Source organism: Octodon degus, unplaced genomic scaffold, assembly GCF_000260255.1.
Source record: "Octodon degus isolate 3935 unplaced genomic scaffold, OctDeg1.0 scaffold00095, whole genome shotgun sequence".
NCBI classification, from domain to species: domain Eukaryota; kingdom Metazoa; phylum Chordata; class Mammalia; order Rodentia; family Octodontidae; genus Octodon; species Octodon degus.
Window position 1 is genome coordinate 10,940,163 of NW_004524671.1, and position 16,465 is coordinate 10,956,627.

The following is a 16,465-nucleotide window of genomic DNA, read 5'->3' on the forward strand; positions in this document are numbered from 1 at the left end:
AAGATATTCTTTAATATGAATTCAGATATTTTTAATAAAATAACTTGGCAATGAAGTATGTAAAATGATTAGATTGCCCCCAAATCATATATTAACTGCACAAATTTCAACTAGAGAGTTAAAAAAAACTATTTATTTAAAAGACTTCTTTTCTCTTTCATCCCTGTGGTTAATCCTTTTTGCTAGAAACTGTTTGTATAATAAATCTATTACACATAATTCAAGTGCAAAACAAGGAAAACTATATGAAAATAAACAATTCAACACCTTCACTGTAACAGTCATTCCCATTACGTGGTGACCGAGGGCCCCTCATGACCCAAGACTGTCGCAGGAGTCTTGTTCTCAAGGCCTCTGTTGGCTTTTCTATGGGACCTAGGGGCTCAAGAACAGTGAGGCTCAGGGGAACCCTGCATTGACACAGGACTGCTGCTGATAAACCCACCTTGTCCCCTTCTTCCACCTGGCAGATGACCTCCTCAGTAGCAGGGTTAATGACAGGAAACTTCTTGCCACTCACTGAATCATGCCATTCATTATTTATGAAGATCTGCAGGGACACACATAAAGTACATTAAAAAGAATTCAAATATTACCTTCTGGAAATTTCTATGAAAAAAAACTGAAACATCACAACATGCCTAAACCTTTTGCTACCTAATTTTTTTGTTATAACTGACATTTTACATGCAAACACACATACATGAACACAAACATGTTTGCACACTAAAATAAAGTATTTTTTACATTTTGTGAACGTCCTCCCTCTTTCATTGCTTGAAAATACAGAGTGGAGAAAACAATTTAAGAATGCTGTTCTTGACTGAAGTAGCATAAATCTGAGGTAAGAGCCGAAGCTCAGGTGGGCTAGTTCTTTGTAAACCATTGCTCTCGCATTCCTCTTCCAATTATGAACATGACTGTTCTGGGCTACTTCCATAGGATATCATGACTGGCCATTTTTTGATCCTTTATTTTGCTGTTACAAACTGATTTTGGGATGTAATTTTGCATTAAATTTGCTTAGAAACATTTTTATAGTGACCTGTGTTTCATTGATTTGTTTCAAAGGAATAAAGGGTGGTTTCTACTTTTCAAAAGAACATCTTCTAATTTATTGGTCTGCAGACGAGGTCAGGTACTAGATTTCTTAGTGATACCAATGATATGCATGCCGAAAGTTTAAAATTTTATTCAATGTGGACTATATCAGAAGCATTAAAAACTATCAATGTGCCATATATAACATCCCAATTTCAACTTTTGCACTTCATAATTTGCATTTCATTCATAAACCAGTTTGATGTTTATTTACCTCCAAATGAATAAAAATAACTAACAATTAAATTAAATAGTACTCTTTTGTGAAGATCTAAGAGAGTGATGGCAAACCAGTGGGAGATGAGTGCTCCACCTGTACCCCAGAAGCCCTGGATTTATCTCCAAGTGCCAACACAGCAGTTAATTGAATGCTGAAGTTTTAGTTTAGAAAGACAACTCATATACTAACATCTTTTGTATTAAAATGTACACAGCCAGCCTGCCACAGGCTTGCCACCGCTGATCTCAGAGGACCATGTGTTTATATCACCATCAGAAAAGTCATAGACTAGAACCAAAGAGTGAAAGCGGCGCTTGTGTCAACACAAGGTACAGTGAGACTCATGGAGGGAAAGGAAGTGCGATGAAAGGACGCATTTCTTAAGGACATTTATGTGTCTTTTGTGGTACCACGAGTCAAACTCAGGAACCTGAGCTTGTGTGTCTCGAAGGTGCATCCCTAGACTGAAGGACAGAATGAGATAAGATTAGTGTTAAAAAAGAAAAACAATGTGGAGAAGGACCAACCTTGGGACTTTTGCAGCACAGTAGAGAGGCTGCCCAGAAATGAGAGCTCCTGTTGGATAAAGTCCTAGCCTGTTTATGAAAATGAATTTGGCTTGGGACGAATTTTGATTCCGCTAGTAAGAAGCTTGCACTGCACTTTTATCCAGTAGAAGAGTTCAAATACTAATTTTAAAGGACAGAAAATTCTTTGAAGTACAGAAACCACCTCATGAATTAGTCCCTATTGAAATCGTCTGTGAGTCTCTTTTCATAAGCGAAGAATGAGAGCATAAAGCTTCAGCACAGCAAGTAGCAGCAGCCTTTGAATTATGAATCACTTATATTTCCCCCCACACGAACCTCTCACGAATAAGAGAACTCAGTATAAGTAACATGACTAGGGAAGTGGTTTCAAAGGCCAGGTATTCCAGCATTACTTTCTGCCCTTGAGCTGTGGAGAACTTAGGAACTAGCTTAATTATCTTTTGTATATCCAAGTTTGCTTAGCTTTATGTGTTTACTTTTAACCTCCTATGTGACCATGTGCATTTGACTAATAATCCCTTGTAATTAAATTAAATATATGTTATATTGAGTGGTCTGGGCTAATGTATTTTTACTTAACTATGAAATACATGCATGGTCTGGTGACATGATAGATCTGGCAATAGTCTACTTTCCTATTTCCTGCTTGATTTTGGTAAATTGAAAAAGAATGATGTTATGAAAGCACAATATTCTTGGGCTCTACTCTATGTGAAGCATATTCTCAATATGAACTTTGGACTCAGAATGCTTTGAGTAATATAGATGTACAGTAGTAGAAAGATATCAACTTTAACTTCACAATATGGATTACAAATAATGGATGTCTATGCCTCCTCTTGGAATGCAAGGGTTTTATTTTATGTGAGGAAAAAGTAGAGGGGCCAGGGAGATGGCTCAGTGGAATAAGCGCTTCCCTAGCAAGCACAAGGGCCTGAGTTCAATCCCCAATTCCAAAAAAAAAAAAAAAAAGATAAAGTGGCAATGTCAAGATAACCTACAAATTGATTTTATTCTTTAACTTTGGATATGTTACACTTAAAGAGATGTATCTGAATATTTTTGATAAAAGAAGGGCCTCTTTCCTAGATGCAGTTTACTGTCCAGGTCATCATTTGGAAAACTTTGCCATTCCAGAGTAACAGTTCTTATGTATCATTATGTTTAGTATAAAGCTACAGAAATTTTGTATAGCAATCTCCAAACATTTCTCAGATTAAGTTCCTATTTTGCTAATGTTCAAAACAAAGTCCTATTACCCTTGTTTGCTGAGGAGAGATTTGGGAGTCTGTTGGCAACATGATTCCCCCAACAGTCTCCTCAGTTCACAAGCTCACTTGATTACTACTGCAGGGCCCAGTGGACAGGCTGCTCTATGATCTTACAAGGGAAACCAGCGCTTCCCTGGTGACAGAGAGCTTCAACAGGCCCCATTTACAGTGCACTAAGGATTTCTTTTCAGATACTGCAAAGCAGAGGGTAGGTAATCAGTGTCCCCATATAACTTTGCCTGTGTGGATTTCCAACTTTGAAAGTCCATCCTGACTGAAAACGAGTGATAAATATTCATGTAAACACATGCTGAGTAATGTGTGTTGTAACCTTTTCTCAACCTTAGGAACCTCAGGAGCATCAGATAATACCAAAGACTGTGTGTGGGAGAGGGAGGAGAACAAGAGGATGAATAAACAATGCCAAAACCCTGGAACATAGTTAGGTGGCAAGGAAAAGAGCCAAAGCTAGCTCTCTGGCAGCAACTTTAAGCTCAAGCCCTAAAGCAGCAAAACAGAATGTTAAGTAGAAGACATTTCTGGTTTTCAAAGAAGAAAAACATAAAAGGAAATTAAAGAGGAAATAACACATGGAAGGAAAATGTCCAACCGGAGTCAGAAAAGTAAAAAAATATGACACAATGACTAAAACAAAAAAGGAGAAATAAAATTATCTTTTTCATTTCTGTTTCATTTTATAGTCTTTGTAAGGTAATATGTGTGCATACTTTCCTGTCTGTGTTTAAAATGCCCTTCAGCCTTTTCAGTTTAGCCAGGAAACAGAAAGGATATCACATTTACTAGGCGCCAGGCTGTCGCTGTTTCCTGCAGATGTAAAGAGTACTTGCCAGCCAATGTATATGTCATGTATTGAGGAATTAAGTTGCGCAAGACTCGAAAATGCAGTACCTATTGCATATTTAACAGGATTAGTACCCAATGCTATAATTGTCTGTGTGTAATTCCTTTTTTCTACAGATAATACCAAATATAAAATATCACTCAGTAGTTTATTTGTGCTTCACCAACTTCTAAAACACATTGAAAGTTTTCCCGCCCCCGGGGTGTGCTGAGACAGGGATTAAGACTGGGCGTGGTGGCACGTGCCTATAATTTCAGCAATTGGGGGGCTCCAAACAAGAAGACCACTATGAGTCTGATCTGTGCAGTGAAACCCTGTAGACCCTGTCCGAAAACACAATACATAAATAAATAAACATTGAAAGTTCGGAGGAAATAGTTGGATAAAGTAAGTTAGGGTGGCACAGCTATCTGTTCAGGCAAAGTTTTGAGAACTGTGACCTTTTTGTGCAAATTTTCAAGTAACAAATTATTGTAGCAATTCCAATATTATAATAAATCAGGAAGACACACAACATCAAGCAGTCAGATATTAGCACCGCTTCACAGCTCTTCAGTCTTTGTGTGAACTTCTGATACTGTCATACACACACACCCACACACACACATACACACACCCAATAAAACACTCAAAATTAGTAGTGTCATGAAACTCAGACGGGTGTGAGTTCACAGACGCGCTTATCTGCCTGGGAATGTTGCAGTACCGAGTGGAGGCCGGAGAACACCGGTAGTACTCAATCCCATGTAGACTTTCTTTCTATACATGAGAACATCTAACTTTATATTAGGTAAGGTAAGAGATTAGCAAAATAATGAAATCTTAACAATATATGTGCGATAATATAATATAACATTATATCGGTACTATATTAATAGTGTATATACTAGTATATAGTAGTGCACTAATATACTATATACACTATACGCTATACATACCATATATACTATGTATGATATATATACACACACTATATACTATATATAATATATATTAATATGCATAATAATAGTATAGTAATAATATACTTGAGCTCCTTGAGATTGTAAATGGGGCCTGGTAGCACGGTTTCTGGCTCCTTCTACGGAGTTTCCAGATCTTCAGAGTGGAAGGTCCCTCCAGGACTGATAAGAATCAGATCTTAATTGCAGAGTGTTTTTTCTTTGCTCCTCTTTCCAATATGCTTTTGCTAACTGTGATTGCATTTAGGAGGTAAGTAACATTTATATCTCTGTTTTTGCTTGGTAGATTGTGCCTGTCCTTCCCTGGTCTCCAGATCTAGAGGAGAAGTGTGCCTCACACAAGAAAATGGCGTTCTGTGGGCCACCGAAATGTGATTAGCAGTGGATCTGCTCACTCTCAAAGTCACTGTGGAGGGACAAGTCATCAGGGTTAAATTGATAATCCAATTTTGCCCCAGATATGTATAAGGAAAAACAGTTACGAAAAAAAAAAAAAAAAAAAAAAGGAACTTATTCCAAATAGAACAGGCCAAAGAAAAGAGAAAAGAGGTCAGAGGTAGCTGCCTTAGTGGCCATTCTCTGGGGTCCAAGCAGTTTCCCAGAGTTCAGAAGGTGATTCATCTGCTTCTTATAGCTGTGGAAAGCCAGGACATTGCCATAAAAACCGTGCTAAGGGTCATCAGCAACCGGGCAAGGAGCTGCCCACCTCTGCCCCACATGTAGTGGGATCACCTCAAAGCTGAGCTGTCAACTTTGTCAAACTCTTTCCTCATCCAGCTGGCCCAGCAGCAAGGCTGAGGGGGCCCAGAACACCCATCAGCAGCTCCTGGGAATCCAGTTGCTGTCTCTGTCCACCAGCCCAGTTTTTCCTAGTTCTAAGAAGCAGCACCATTCACCTACTTGTCACTGGAACCTCATTCTCTGTTACCATCTCTAACTCCAGCCTGCCTTCCTCAGTCCATGTGACCATCAGAGGTGGGACCCAAATCCTACAGCCACATATTTTTCATAGCAACTTGGTGGGCTCAGTCAGGACAATTGTTAAATTCCCTCATGCCTTACTAATTATGTCAAAAATGCTCTCCCCCCTGCTAGGATAGGTATCATATCTCTTGTAAACACAGCTATTTATATACACACCAAGATTAGGCCCCTGCCTTCCCCTGGTAGGGACAGAAGTTAATCCAAAAGTCTGGACTAATCAGAAAAATATAAAAGAGGTAGAAAAGCAACTACTCTGCTGAGACTGGAGGCAAGAAAGGAATTGCAGCCTGTAATCAACACTTTAAAAGTGGGAGGTCTTTTTAACCCTTGGAATAGCCCTTTGGCATTTGGGCATTTAAGTACCCAGTGAGTGTTGTTTGGAAACCTTGCTGTATAGGGTTAAGTAGCTGAATTACAGGGGACCTCTGGCTGTGTTGAGAAGGAGCTATGCAGGACTCTCTGAAGTTGATATGACCACAGCTGCAGCAGCCAAGGACACAAGCTGCTGGCAGCCCTGTTCCAAAGCAATCAACCGCCAACCTTAGAGATAAGACAGCTCTCTTACTTGGCAAAATGTCCTACATGGAGGAATCTTAATATTTTTTATTATTTATTTATTTCTTCATTTATTTATTTTTTGTGGAACTGGGGATTGAATTCAGGCCCTTGAGCTTGCCAGGCAACTGGTTATTCTACTGAGCCATCAGGAGAAATCTTTAACCTGGCTCCCAAGGTCCTGCTCAGTGTAAGCATTCTTTGTTCGAGAATCAAATAAAAACAGCTTCCCCAAAGAAGTTCTTTGTTTCAAGCTCCAAGGACTCTTAATCTCATTAAAAGAACTTGTCTCCTTTTGTTTTTGTGGCCCAGTGGGTCTTTCCAGGTAGCAGTTTATACCACTGAGCTCTCTGCCCAGCACTATTCAAAGGTTTCAGGGAGATAGTTCAGTAAAATGAGTGCCTGAGTTCAATCCCTGGTTCCTGGAAAAAAAAAATAGAGAGAGAGAGAGAGAAGGTTTTGATGTTCTTGGAACTGAAAAGATCAAGTCTCTTGTTCTTTTAATTTAAAGTATGCCATCCACTTGTTTAGGAAATTGGGCCTGACAAACAGTGGAAACTATTTCAAGTGTTTTCACCAGTAAATGAGAGGGTGGTGGCTTTACATCCCAGGCTGGGTAATCTATGCATCCTTGTATCCAAATTCATGAAGATACTGCCAGGTTTACACTTTTAGATATAAAAGACACTATTTTGTGCTTTTTTTTTTTTCTTTTTTGCTTTATGCGTCTTCTCCACTCTGACTCATAATATTTCTTTTTGCAGTTGTTTATTTTTGGCCTTTTTTTGATTTTACAGCTTTTTTTTTCGTTGGTTGAATTGTCTTATAGGGAAGGTTTATTTCTTGTGTTTGATGCTGAGGACCAAACCCAGGGCTTCCAGCTTGCTAGGCAAATAATTTAGAGTAGAACCAAATCTCCAGTCCCAATATTTCATTTTGATCCCTCTCTTCAGGCTGCTCAGTTAGTCTCAGTAACCTAGATCTCCAAGGCTATAGCGACAGTCCTAACTTGTTTAAACCAGTCTTCTACCTAGAGTCAGAAGTGTGGGTGACATCTCCTAATGTGCCCCCTCTGAGAAACTCTGAAACCCGGGTACTTAGACCTATTAGCCCTTTTACTCCTGAAGGAATGGAAAGTATCATGATTTAAGACACAGCGTTGTAGCTCCTCTGTAAAATCCCTTCCTCTGACCATCTTCAAGGGAATTCAAAAGTTGGAAAGAGAATATGGAACTAAGTATCTCCTTTCCCCTTGTGAAAACCTTAAAATATTATAGGGGATTAGATGGCATCATAGGCTTTTGTTATCAGTAGAGATCAAGTTTGGACTTTATCAGTTAATTAAAAAATCTCAAAAATCTGACACTCGGGGCTGGCAAGATAGCTCAGAGGACTAAGAGCCTGCTTAGGCAAGTGCAGGGACCAGGGTTCAATCCCCAGCACCACAAGTTGCACCTGCCCCACCCCCGGAACAAGCTGAGCCAGTTACCAAGACAGGAATGGTGGAGCACGCCTGCAATTCCAGCACTGGGGAGGCTGAAAACTGGAGGATCACTCTGAGCCTGAACTGCATAACAAGACCTTGTACCAAATATTTTAAAACAATCTAATACTTATGTTTCAATTTGAGAAGCAACTCTCAGCAAGTGCTTCAGAAACTCCACGAAGCACTTTTACTCTCTCCTACATTATATCTTCCCACGGGGCAATACTTCAACTTACATATTTTAAGAAAAAATCATCCTTGAAATCTTAACCCAGGACTGTGGGCCTACACAATAGCTGGTGGGACATGTGAGATGGAAACCAGGCACAGTCCCCAGGAGGTGCCAGCCTGGCCAGGAACAGTGACGACAGCAGTCCTCCTGGACCTGGAAGCCTCTAGCTTCACCCTAAAAAAGATCCTAGCTTTTTTACTCCTTGAAATGACATCAGAATCTCCTTCTCCACAAAGAGTTCATGACTCTCAACTAATTGCCTTCTTAAATATAAGGCAGCATTTACTAAAGTCCATTAAATTCAAGAATCTTTCACATAAAAAAGAATTCCTTTCACTTAGAAATATCTTAAGAAACCAATTAACAAAATGCAGTCTTATAGAAGGAGAATTTATTATATGTTAGATAACCACACCCAGGACTGCATTTTTAAATTTAACTTTTAAAAAGTATGATATTTATTGTAGACAAGACCTCACTCTCTAATTCAGGCTGGCCTTGAGCTCACTATAGTCCAGGCTGCCCTCAAATTCTCAGCAATCCCCTTCCTCCACCTTACAAGGGTTAGAACTGCAATTGGGCACCGCTACCCTCTGCCAGACCTGCATTTTAAACAAGGCCTTATTTTGGAGTTGCAAAGGCCTCTTTACACAACTTAAGTGGTCTTTTCTGCTTCAAACAGAGGTACCTCACAGAAACCCAGGGTATTGCAGCACAGAGAAGCTGTACTAACCTTAGTATACTGGATCTTCAGATCAGCCAGTGGGGCAGGGAGAGGTACTTTAGCTGAAGACATTTCTGGTTCAGCTCCGGAACCCAAGTGACTGGCTCAGCAGTTTGATTCTGACACAGCCCTTGGCTTTATTTGTTCCTTTTTATTGCACACTCCCTAAAGCTTATTTGCATATTGGGCTGTGATTGGGTGAGCAGACCTGGACCAAAACAGAAAGGACACCATTTAGTTTTTGTAACTCCTAAAGCAGGAAGCCTTTGACTTTAAACTTCAAATCCTTAAAACCAGCACTCTGACACTGAAGCTGCATCTGGACACAGGGAACTATTTGCAGATGAATTAATTTACAAAACTGAAAGCTGTAATAAGGTTATGCAGCCCAGCTGATAAGTCCATGAACCCATTTTCTTTTTTCTTTTTAATTTATGTATTTGGTACAAGATCTCACTACACAGCTCCGACCCCTGATGATCCTCATGTTTTCAGCCTCCCCAGCTCTGGAGTTACAAGTGTGCACTACCACACCCAGACTCGGAGGCCAGTGCAGCATGTGGTGCTGGAGATCAAACCCTGGTCCCTGTGCTTGCCTAAGCAGGCACTTAGTCCACTGAGCAATCTAGCTGGCCATTTTGTCTTTCTTTCTTTTCTCTTTTCCTCTTCCTTTTTACACTGCTGTGTAACTTTCTGTTCTCTGACAGACTCAGATTCAGAGAATCTGAGAATGGAATGTCCAAAAGGGCAGTTTTTCTAAGTAGACATGTGAAGAAAAAAAAGCCCAACCAAGCATCTCAGGACAAGTCCACCAGCAGATCAGCCAATTCTCCAGAGAACTGGGGATAAGAGGGGTGTAAGGGACCCGTAGGCACTATTCTCTGTCAGCTTTAAAAAGCCTCGTCATGCAGCTGTATTCCCAGCACAGGTGCCGACTTCTGCAGTGGTCTCAGGAGCCCTAAGTCATATGTAGTTGCTACATGGAAACAGAATTGTCAGCAGGCCTTTCGGGGAATGCTGAGGATGCTGACACACAGCATCGCACCACCATGATCAGGGTTGTGCAGCGTTACCTGTGAAAGCTCACACAGCAGAGAGGGATCTCTGGTTTTGAAAAGTGTATTTATTAATCATTGCTATAGACAATCATACAAAAATGTTAAGCAGGATTCTCAAATAATTCAAATTCTTTCTGCTCAAGCTGAGAACTTCCAGAAAAGGCAATTTTATTTTTATTTTTATTTTTTCTTTTAGCCGAACCAGGGATTGAACTCAGAGCCTTGAGCTTGCCAGGCAAGCACTTATTCTACTGAACCATCTCTCCAGCCCCCAGAAAAGACAGTTTTAAAGGGAAATTTTCTCATGTTATGTACAATTCTTTTAAGAAAATTGTTATTATTATTATTATTTTATGTGTTTGGTACAGGGTCTATAGGGTCTCACTATGCAGCTGGGAGTCATAGTGATCCTCCTGTTTTCAGTCTCCCCAGTGCTGGGATTACAGGTGTGCGCCACAACTCCCAGTCTCGGTGGTCAGCTCAGCACACCCATGGGCAGGGCCAGCACAGCATGTGATGCCTGGGATTGAGCTCTGGTCCCTGCCCTTGCATGAGCTGGCACTTAGTCCCCTGAGCTGTCTTGGTGGCCCTCAATGCTTTCTTCTACTGAAGCTCTAGCTAAAGTTCTAATAGGAACCAGATAAAGTTCTTTGGATACTCTGCTTATTATGGGTTAACAACAACAACAACAACAAAAAGTCCTTCTAGTGAAACTACTAGCTTCCCTGAATATAGAGTTCAGATAGGAAAACTAATGTTACTAAATAAGTAACTTTTCCAAACTAGATACGTAAATCTCAGTTTTCTCGAAACTCCCATCCTGCAGACATAGAAAGAGCGAGCAGCTGACTTCTAATCAGATCTAACAAGTTAGAGGCCAACACGTCACTGTCTTCTCAGGCCTGAGTGTCTCTAGTGCCCAGAATCTGCACCCAGTCGCCTCTTGTTCTTCATCTCACCCTGTAGGAAGACTCGCAGACAGGGTCAAGCATCAGCTGCGTTGGTTCTGCAAGGGCATAGTCACCCTCCCAGGACCTGAAGCCCAACTTTTTAGTCATTTAAGGCAGGAATTGGTGCTCGCTTTTTGCTATGGGACACACAATAAATCTCTTCAGGTTTCTGGGTCAGATGATTTCTGTTATCACTTCTTTTGCTTTGTTTAAAAGAAACTGTAGACAGTAGCTAAGTTAATGCATGTAGATATTTTTCAAAAAATGTTTTTTTACAAAACGCCAGAAGGTAGGCCAGGTTTTGTGGTATGAGCCAGTCCTCTAGATTCTCATTTAGTTTGGTTTCAACTTTTATGGGTCAACTGTGCAAAGGAACCAGATAAGCCAGATAGAAATTTGAATAGAGCCTTTTATTTACTGAGCTCAGGTCTGTCAGCCGCTTCTCTAGCAGGAGAAGGCTGATCGGCCCCAAAAGTAGGGAGCGGGGGGTATTTATAACAGAAATCACATCCAGTTTGGTAAGCAAACTTGTTATCTAGTACAGAACAACAGAAACTGTATTTATTTGACACAGTTGCAAACTGTTTATAACTAAAAGGTCTTTTACAGCTTAGTGATAAGTGTATATTTTTATAAGGTACATCTTAAGCTGACTATGTTACAGAAGATGGTTGGGGAGGGAGTTTGTGTTAGCTTGCTGCCTTGACAAGAAACAGTTATTTATTGTTGAACAGCCTTGAGCTGAAAGGGAGAACACAATTTTTAGAGCAGATAACAGGAAGCACAAGGGGTTTTTATAATTTTTCACAATTACAGCACAAAACTCTATTAACCCTTTACATCAATGTCCTAGACTACCCTGCACTTTCTGCTTGAAGACACTAAGACACATTTTGTGCCCTTGTCGTGTTTCTTGTTTTCTCACTCAACTTTTGCTTTTGATAATTCAATTGTCTTTTTCATAAATGTGTTTCTGCTTCCAGTTAAATTCAATCTCAAAACTGTGGCTACTGAACCTGCAGGGGGTGCTGCTGTCAGGCCCAGCAGTTTGCTCATTGCTGCTTTTTCCTGCTCTGGGCTTCACAGTTGTTTGTAGATTCCAACCCTGGCTTATTTGCTGCCCACGCAGCGAAAACACTGGGGTTTATAACACACTTGGCAAGGCATGTCATTATTTAAATGAGCACATCTTTTTTGTATGTTGTTGGATAACTACTTAAGAATAGTCTCTTTAAAACAGGCATGACTGGATTGGGCTTGGTCAAGCAGACATATATTCCCAGCAATAGGGAGGCTAGACATGAGGAAGACCATGAGTTTAAGATCAGCCTGAACAGCATAGCAAACTCCTGTCTCAAAACAACAAAGAAAAAGTGAACTAGATCAAATAAACAGGATAAACAGAAAAAGTAAAAAATAACAACCATTACAGACCTTAGGTAAAAGCAGCAGTTTTGGAGAAAGGTTACCTCACCTACCCATTTCATTTCAACAAATATTTACTAAGCATCATTTTGGCATTAGAAATTCTTCAAATCTAATTTTAGTTGGACACCTCATTTCCCTTTCTGCCTGCATACCACAGTGCTTCACATCTACATTACATGGAGAAGGACTGTCTGGTCCAAGCCTTATTTCAGAGGGCAGTCTTTGTCAAATTCCCTGGACTGGTACATGAGTGAAAGATGTTTCCTTCATCTCCTCTCCATGCAGAAGAAAAATGTTTTGGTGAGAACAAGCAGGCCATGGGGGCAAACCTCAGCGCTGGGCCCACTTTTCTGGATTTCTAGATAATAATATATCGTGCTGTTCCGTTCCTCAGTGGGGAAGGCAAAACACAGGCTCTCAGGCCCGCTCTCGCTCCATGCAACCTGAACTGCGCATGCTTCTCCACCTTTGAGTCTTGGTCTAAGGAGGGCAAACTGTCCTAAGGGCAAGAGCAGTTTTTCACCTCCCAGTTTTTTTTTCTTCTCCTTGTTCATGTGACATCAGAGGATTTCTCTTCCTTTCTCATTGAACCAAGTGTGCATTTCATAACCACTTACAATGTTTTCAGGTTCTGGCTTCGGTAGAGATGCGGTGGGAGTATTCTCACATCATGTGGCCTGCTGTCCTGAGTGATGGAAGTTAGTGACAAAAGGAAAAGCACAGTCACTTTAAAAAGTTGGTTGATTCTTTTTTGAATTTTAATTTCTTGTTATTTTATTTTTATTTGTTTTATGTAAAATAAAAATATATTATGTTCATAACTTTCATACAATTGATGACCTAGAGAACAGAAAAATTGTCATGCATGTCATATATAAACACATCAAAAAGTCTCATTGAATTAAAAAACAAAATGAAGCATCATAAATAGTATCTGAAACCTACTCATAGGATTTTAGGATTTAACAAACAACAAGTGTGAAATTTCAGACCACAGCAGTGTTGAAAACAAAAGAATGATAAATACAAGAGCACATATTTTCACAATGAAAGCAGTAAAAGCTACATAACCAAAATCTAAACCTAAACATTAATACATAAGAAAGAAAAAAATTCAAAATCCAGAAGCAGATTGGAGACCAGATGAAGATCTATCAATTAAATAAATACCTATTTTAAAGAAATATCTAGAACATAACACAAAAAGTGATATTTACCAATAAGATATTTTAGCTTTCTAATATACTTGCTTAGAATTAGAAGACAGGGGCTGGTGAGATGGCTCAGTGGTCTAAAGCACCTACTTAGAACAAACTTAGCAAAGCAAAAGGACCGCGGTTCAATCCCCCAGCACCACATGCCAGCCAGGGCCGCCCCCTGGTGAGCTGAGCTGGCCACACACACACACACACACACACACACACAATAAATAAATAAAATTTAAAAAAAAGAATTAGAAGACAATTTGTCTTTTAATAATGGGCATGTGAATTTAATTATTTTTTCTTCAAAATAATTACAAAATTTAAGAACAACGTACACACATATTTATTTTATAGACATATTCCCAAACCAAGATGTATAGTATAGAACACATTTTCCTTTGTTTTGCACATGCGTTCTCTAATTTCCCCACAATCAAATTAATAAGGACTTTGGCAGCATCTACACTGAATACTGAGTTTTTTCTTTATGAATTCATTTATTTTTTAAAATAATTTTATTGAGAAACAAATAGCAATGAGACAGTTTCAAAACCCATTAGTAGGATGGTTTAATAATTAATACACTGCATATGGTTGTCTTACTGTTTATTCACTGTATAAGATACAGACATGATATCCTGTCTACAAAAGCTATTTGAACAATTCTCTCTATTCATTGACTTAAGAGAATACAGCTGTATATCTATCCTAACTATTTGGAATATATAGATACAGAATGGTTGTTCATTTGTATCCCCCTTTTTTGTTTAGATTTGTCAGAGATGGATATACCACTATCATATAAATATTGAAGATGCATGAATTCAGCAAAATATTCAATATAGTCCAGCAGTCCATAATAGTAGTGGACTTTCTGTAGAACTGGCAATGTCAGAAGTTGCTGACTTGAGCATATATAATTCAACATATTAATATGGCTTTTTTATACTTCATTTTTATACTTTTCTGCTGGAATGTTAAGATCAAGATAAAGGAAGACTGGGGCTGGTGAGATGGCTCAGTGGTCTAAAACACCTACTTAGAACAAGCTTAGCAAAGCACAGGGACCGTGGTTCAATCCCCCAGCACCACATGCCAGCTAGCCCCGCCCCCTGGTGGGCTGAGCTGGACACACACACACACACACATGCACACACACACACACACACACACACACATAAAATAAAATTAAAATTAAAAAAAAGATAAAGGAAGACCTATATAATAAGAAATGTAACTTTTGTATCTGATCAGGTCAGTCAAATCCCCTCAGTATTTATCCTAGAACCCTATACCACAGTTTGTAGATCTTTTGTCAGTGTCAGCCATGTGGATGAGTCATGGCCATTGCTTGACCCATTTGCTCTCTGTGAAAGCCAGGGAGAATGTTTTCTCTCCATGTGACTATCCTTAGGCACACCCTACAACCTCAATCACTTTCGTCTGTGGCCCCATTATTTCCTTGATCAGAAAATTTGGGGCACAACTGAGTTAAATGATGTTAGAGTACAGGTTCTCCTATGTCCTGAGTCTTCATTGACCTTGAAAAGCTAGGGCCAAAATAGTGGCTGTTCTTGTAGCCTTTCTTTTTCTAATTTTGGGCCTGCAAATTTAGATTGTTAACCCTCCAGGAGAGAAACTTATTATCCTACAACATAGGCAGTTAAGATTAACCTCATTATCTATCTGAATATCAAACATTTTAGGCATAACATAGGACAGGTATTTGATATCAAGTAATGATTTGTTAAACTTTAAGTCCCTCCAGAATATGAAGAGAAAGTTTTTTTGTAAAATTAAAAAATATTTTAAAAAATAGGAATAAGCAGTTACATATGTTTTTTTACACAGAAACTTAGAAAACGAACCATATACAGTACAGTCCTGTGAAATCTTTTTTTTCCTTGTCTCTTGTTTTCACTTACTACCCTTTTATTTTTTAACAAACATTTAATGAGAGACAGTATGGCAGTAATTGGTATGTCATGACAAGCAGTACATATTTAGAAGACCAAAGTAACAGGCATTCCTAGCATGACCCTACCGTTACACATTGCTGTCTTCAGTGCCGTTGCTTAGGTCACAGGTATCAGTATATAGTTAGTCAGGGTGGGAATCCTACCAATTAACCACTAGTTTCAATAACATACTCAGGAACATTTCTTTCTCTTTTTTGTTTTTGTTTTTGTTTTTTTTGGTGGAACTGGGGATTGAACTCAGTCCCTGGTGTTTGCCAGGGAAGCACTTATTCCACTGAGCCATCTCCCCGGCCCCTCAGGAACATTTCTTTATGCATCTCGTGCATATAAATGTATGGCTTTGCCCTTCTCATATTTCCTAGCTTTTCTCCTTACCCAGTCTTCATTGTCTAATCCACAAGTTATTGCTTTCTTTTTTAATTATTATAGTTTTCTATTTTTATTTCTTCTTTTGAGTTCTTATACTAGGGAGACTATACAATACTTACACATGTGGGTCTGTTTTATTTCACTTATGAGTATATCTTCAAGTGACATCCACTTAATTATAAAGGCCTCGAGTTTAGCAGTCTTCATAACTGAATAATACTCCATTGTATAAAATTACCCCATCTTTTTCATTCATTCCTCAGGTGATGGCCATCTTAGTCGTTTTCAAGATTTGGCTAACACAAATTGTGTTGCTATAAATATAGGTACACGTATATCACTATGATATGACGTTTTCAATTCTTCCGGGAAAATTCCCAGTAGTGGGATAGTTGGTTTGAATAGGATTTTGAGGCCCAGGTCCGGTGAGTGTGCGGAGAGCTTCCTGCTATCCTGCGCTGGCGGGACCAGTCCCAGCCCAGGCGCAGAGTGGGCCGGACCCTCTCCCAGCCCCTTGGGCCGCCCCCC

General features: G+C 39.4%; 1 protein-coding gene across 2 annotated transcripts in view; it reads right to left on the reverse strand.

Moving 5' to 3' along the window:
* Positions 1 to 9,086, reverse strand: part of LOC101580521 (retinal dehydrogenase 1-like) — a 36,299-nt gene extending 27,213 nt beyond the window's left edge. The window contains exons 1-2 of one of the 2 annotated variants that reach the window (XM_023722960.1): positions 8,958 to 9,086; positions 446 to 550 (exon numbers count right to left, since the gene is read on the reverse strand). In XM_023722960.1, coding sequence (XP_023578728.1) covers positions 446 to 550; positions 8,958 to 9,020 — 168 coding nt within the window. In that variant the 5' untranslated portion in view covers positions 9,021 to 9,086. The remainder of the gene's footprint in view (positions 1 to 445; positions 551 to 8,957) is intronic. The other variant, XM_023722961.1, reaches the window with a different exon arrangement.
* Between the last annotated feature and the right edge of the window lie 7,379 nt (positions 9,087 to 16,465).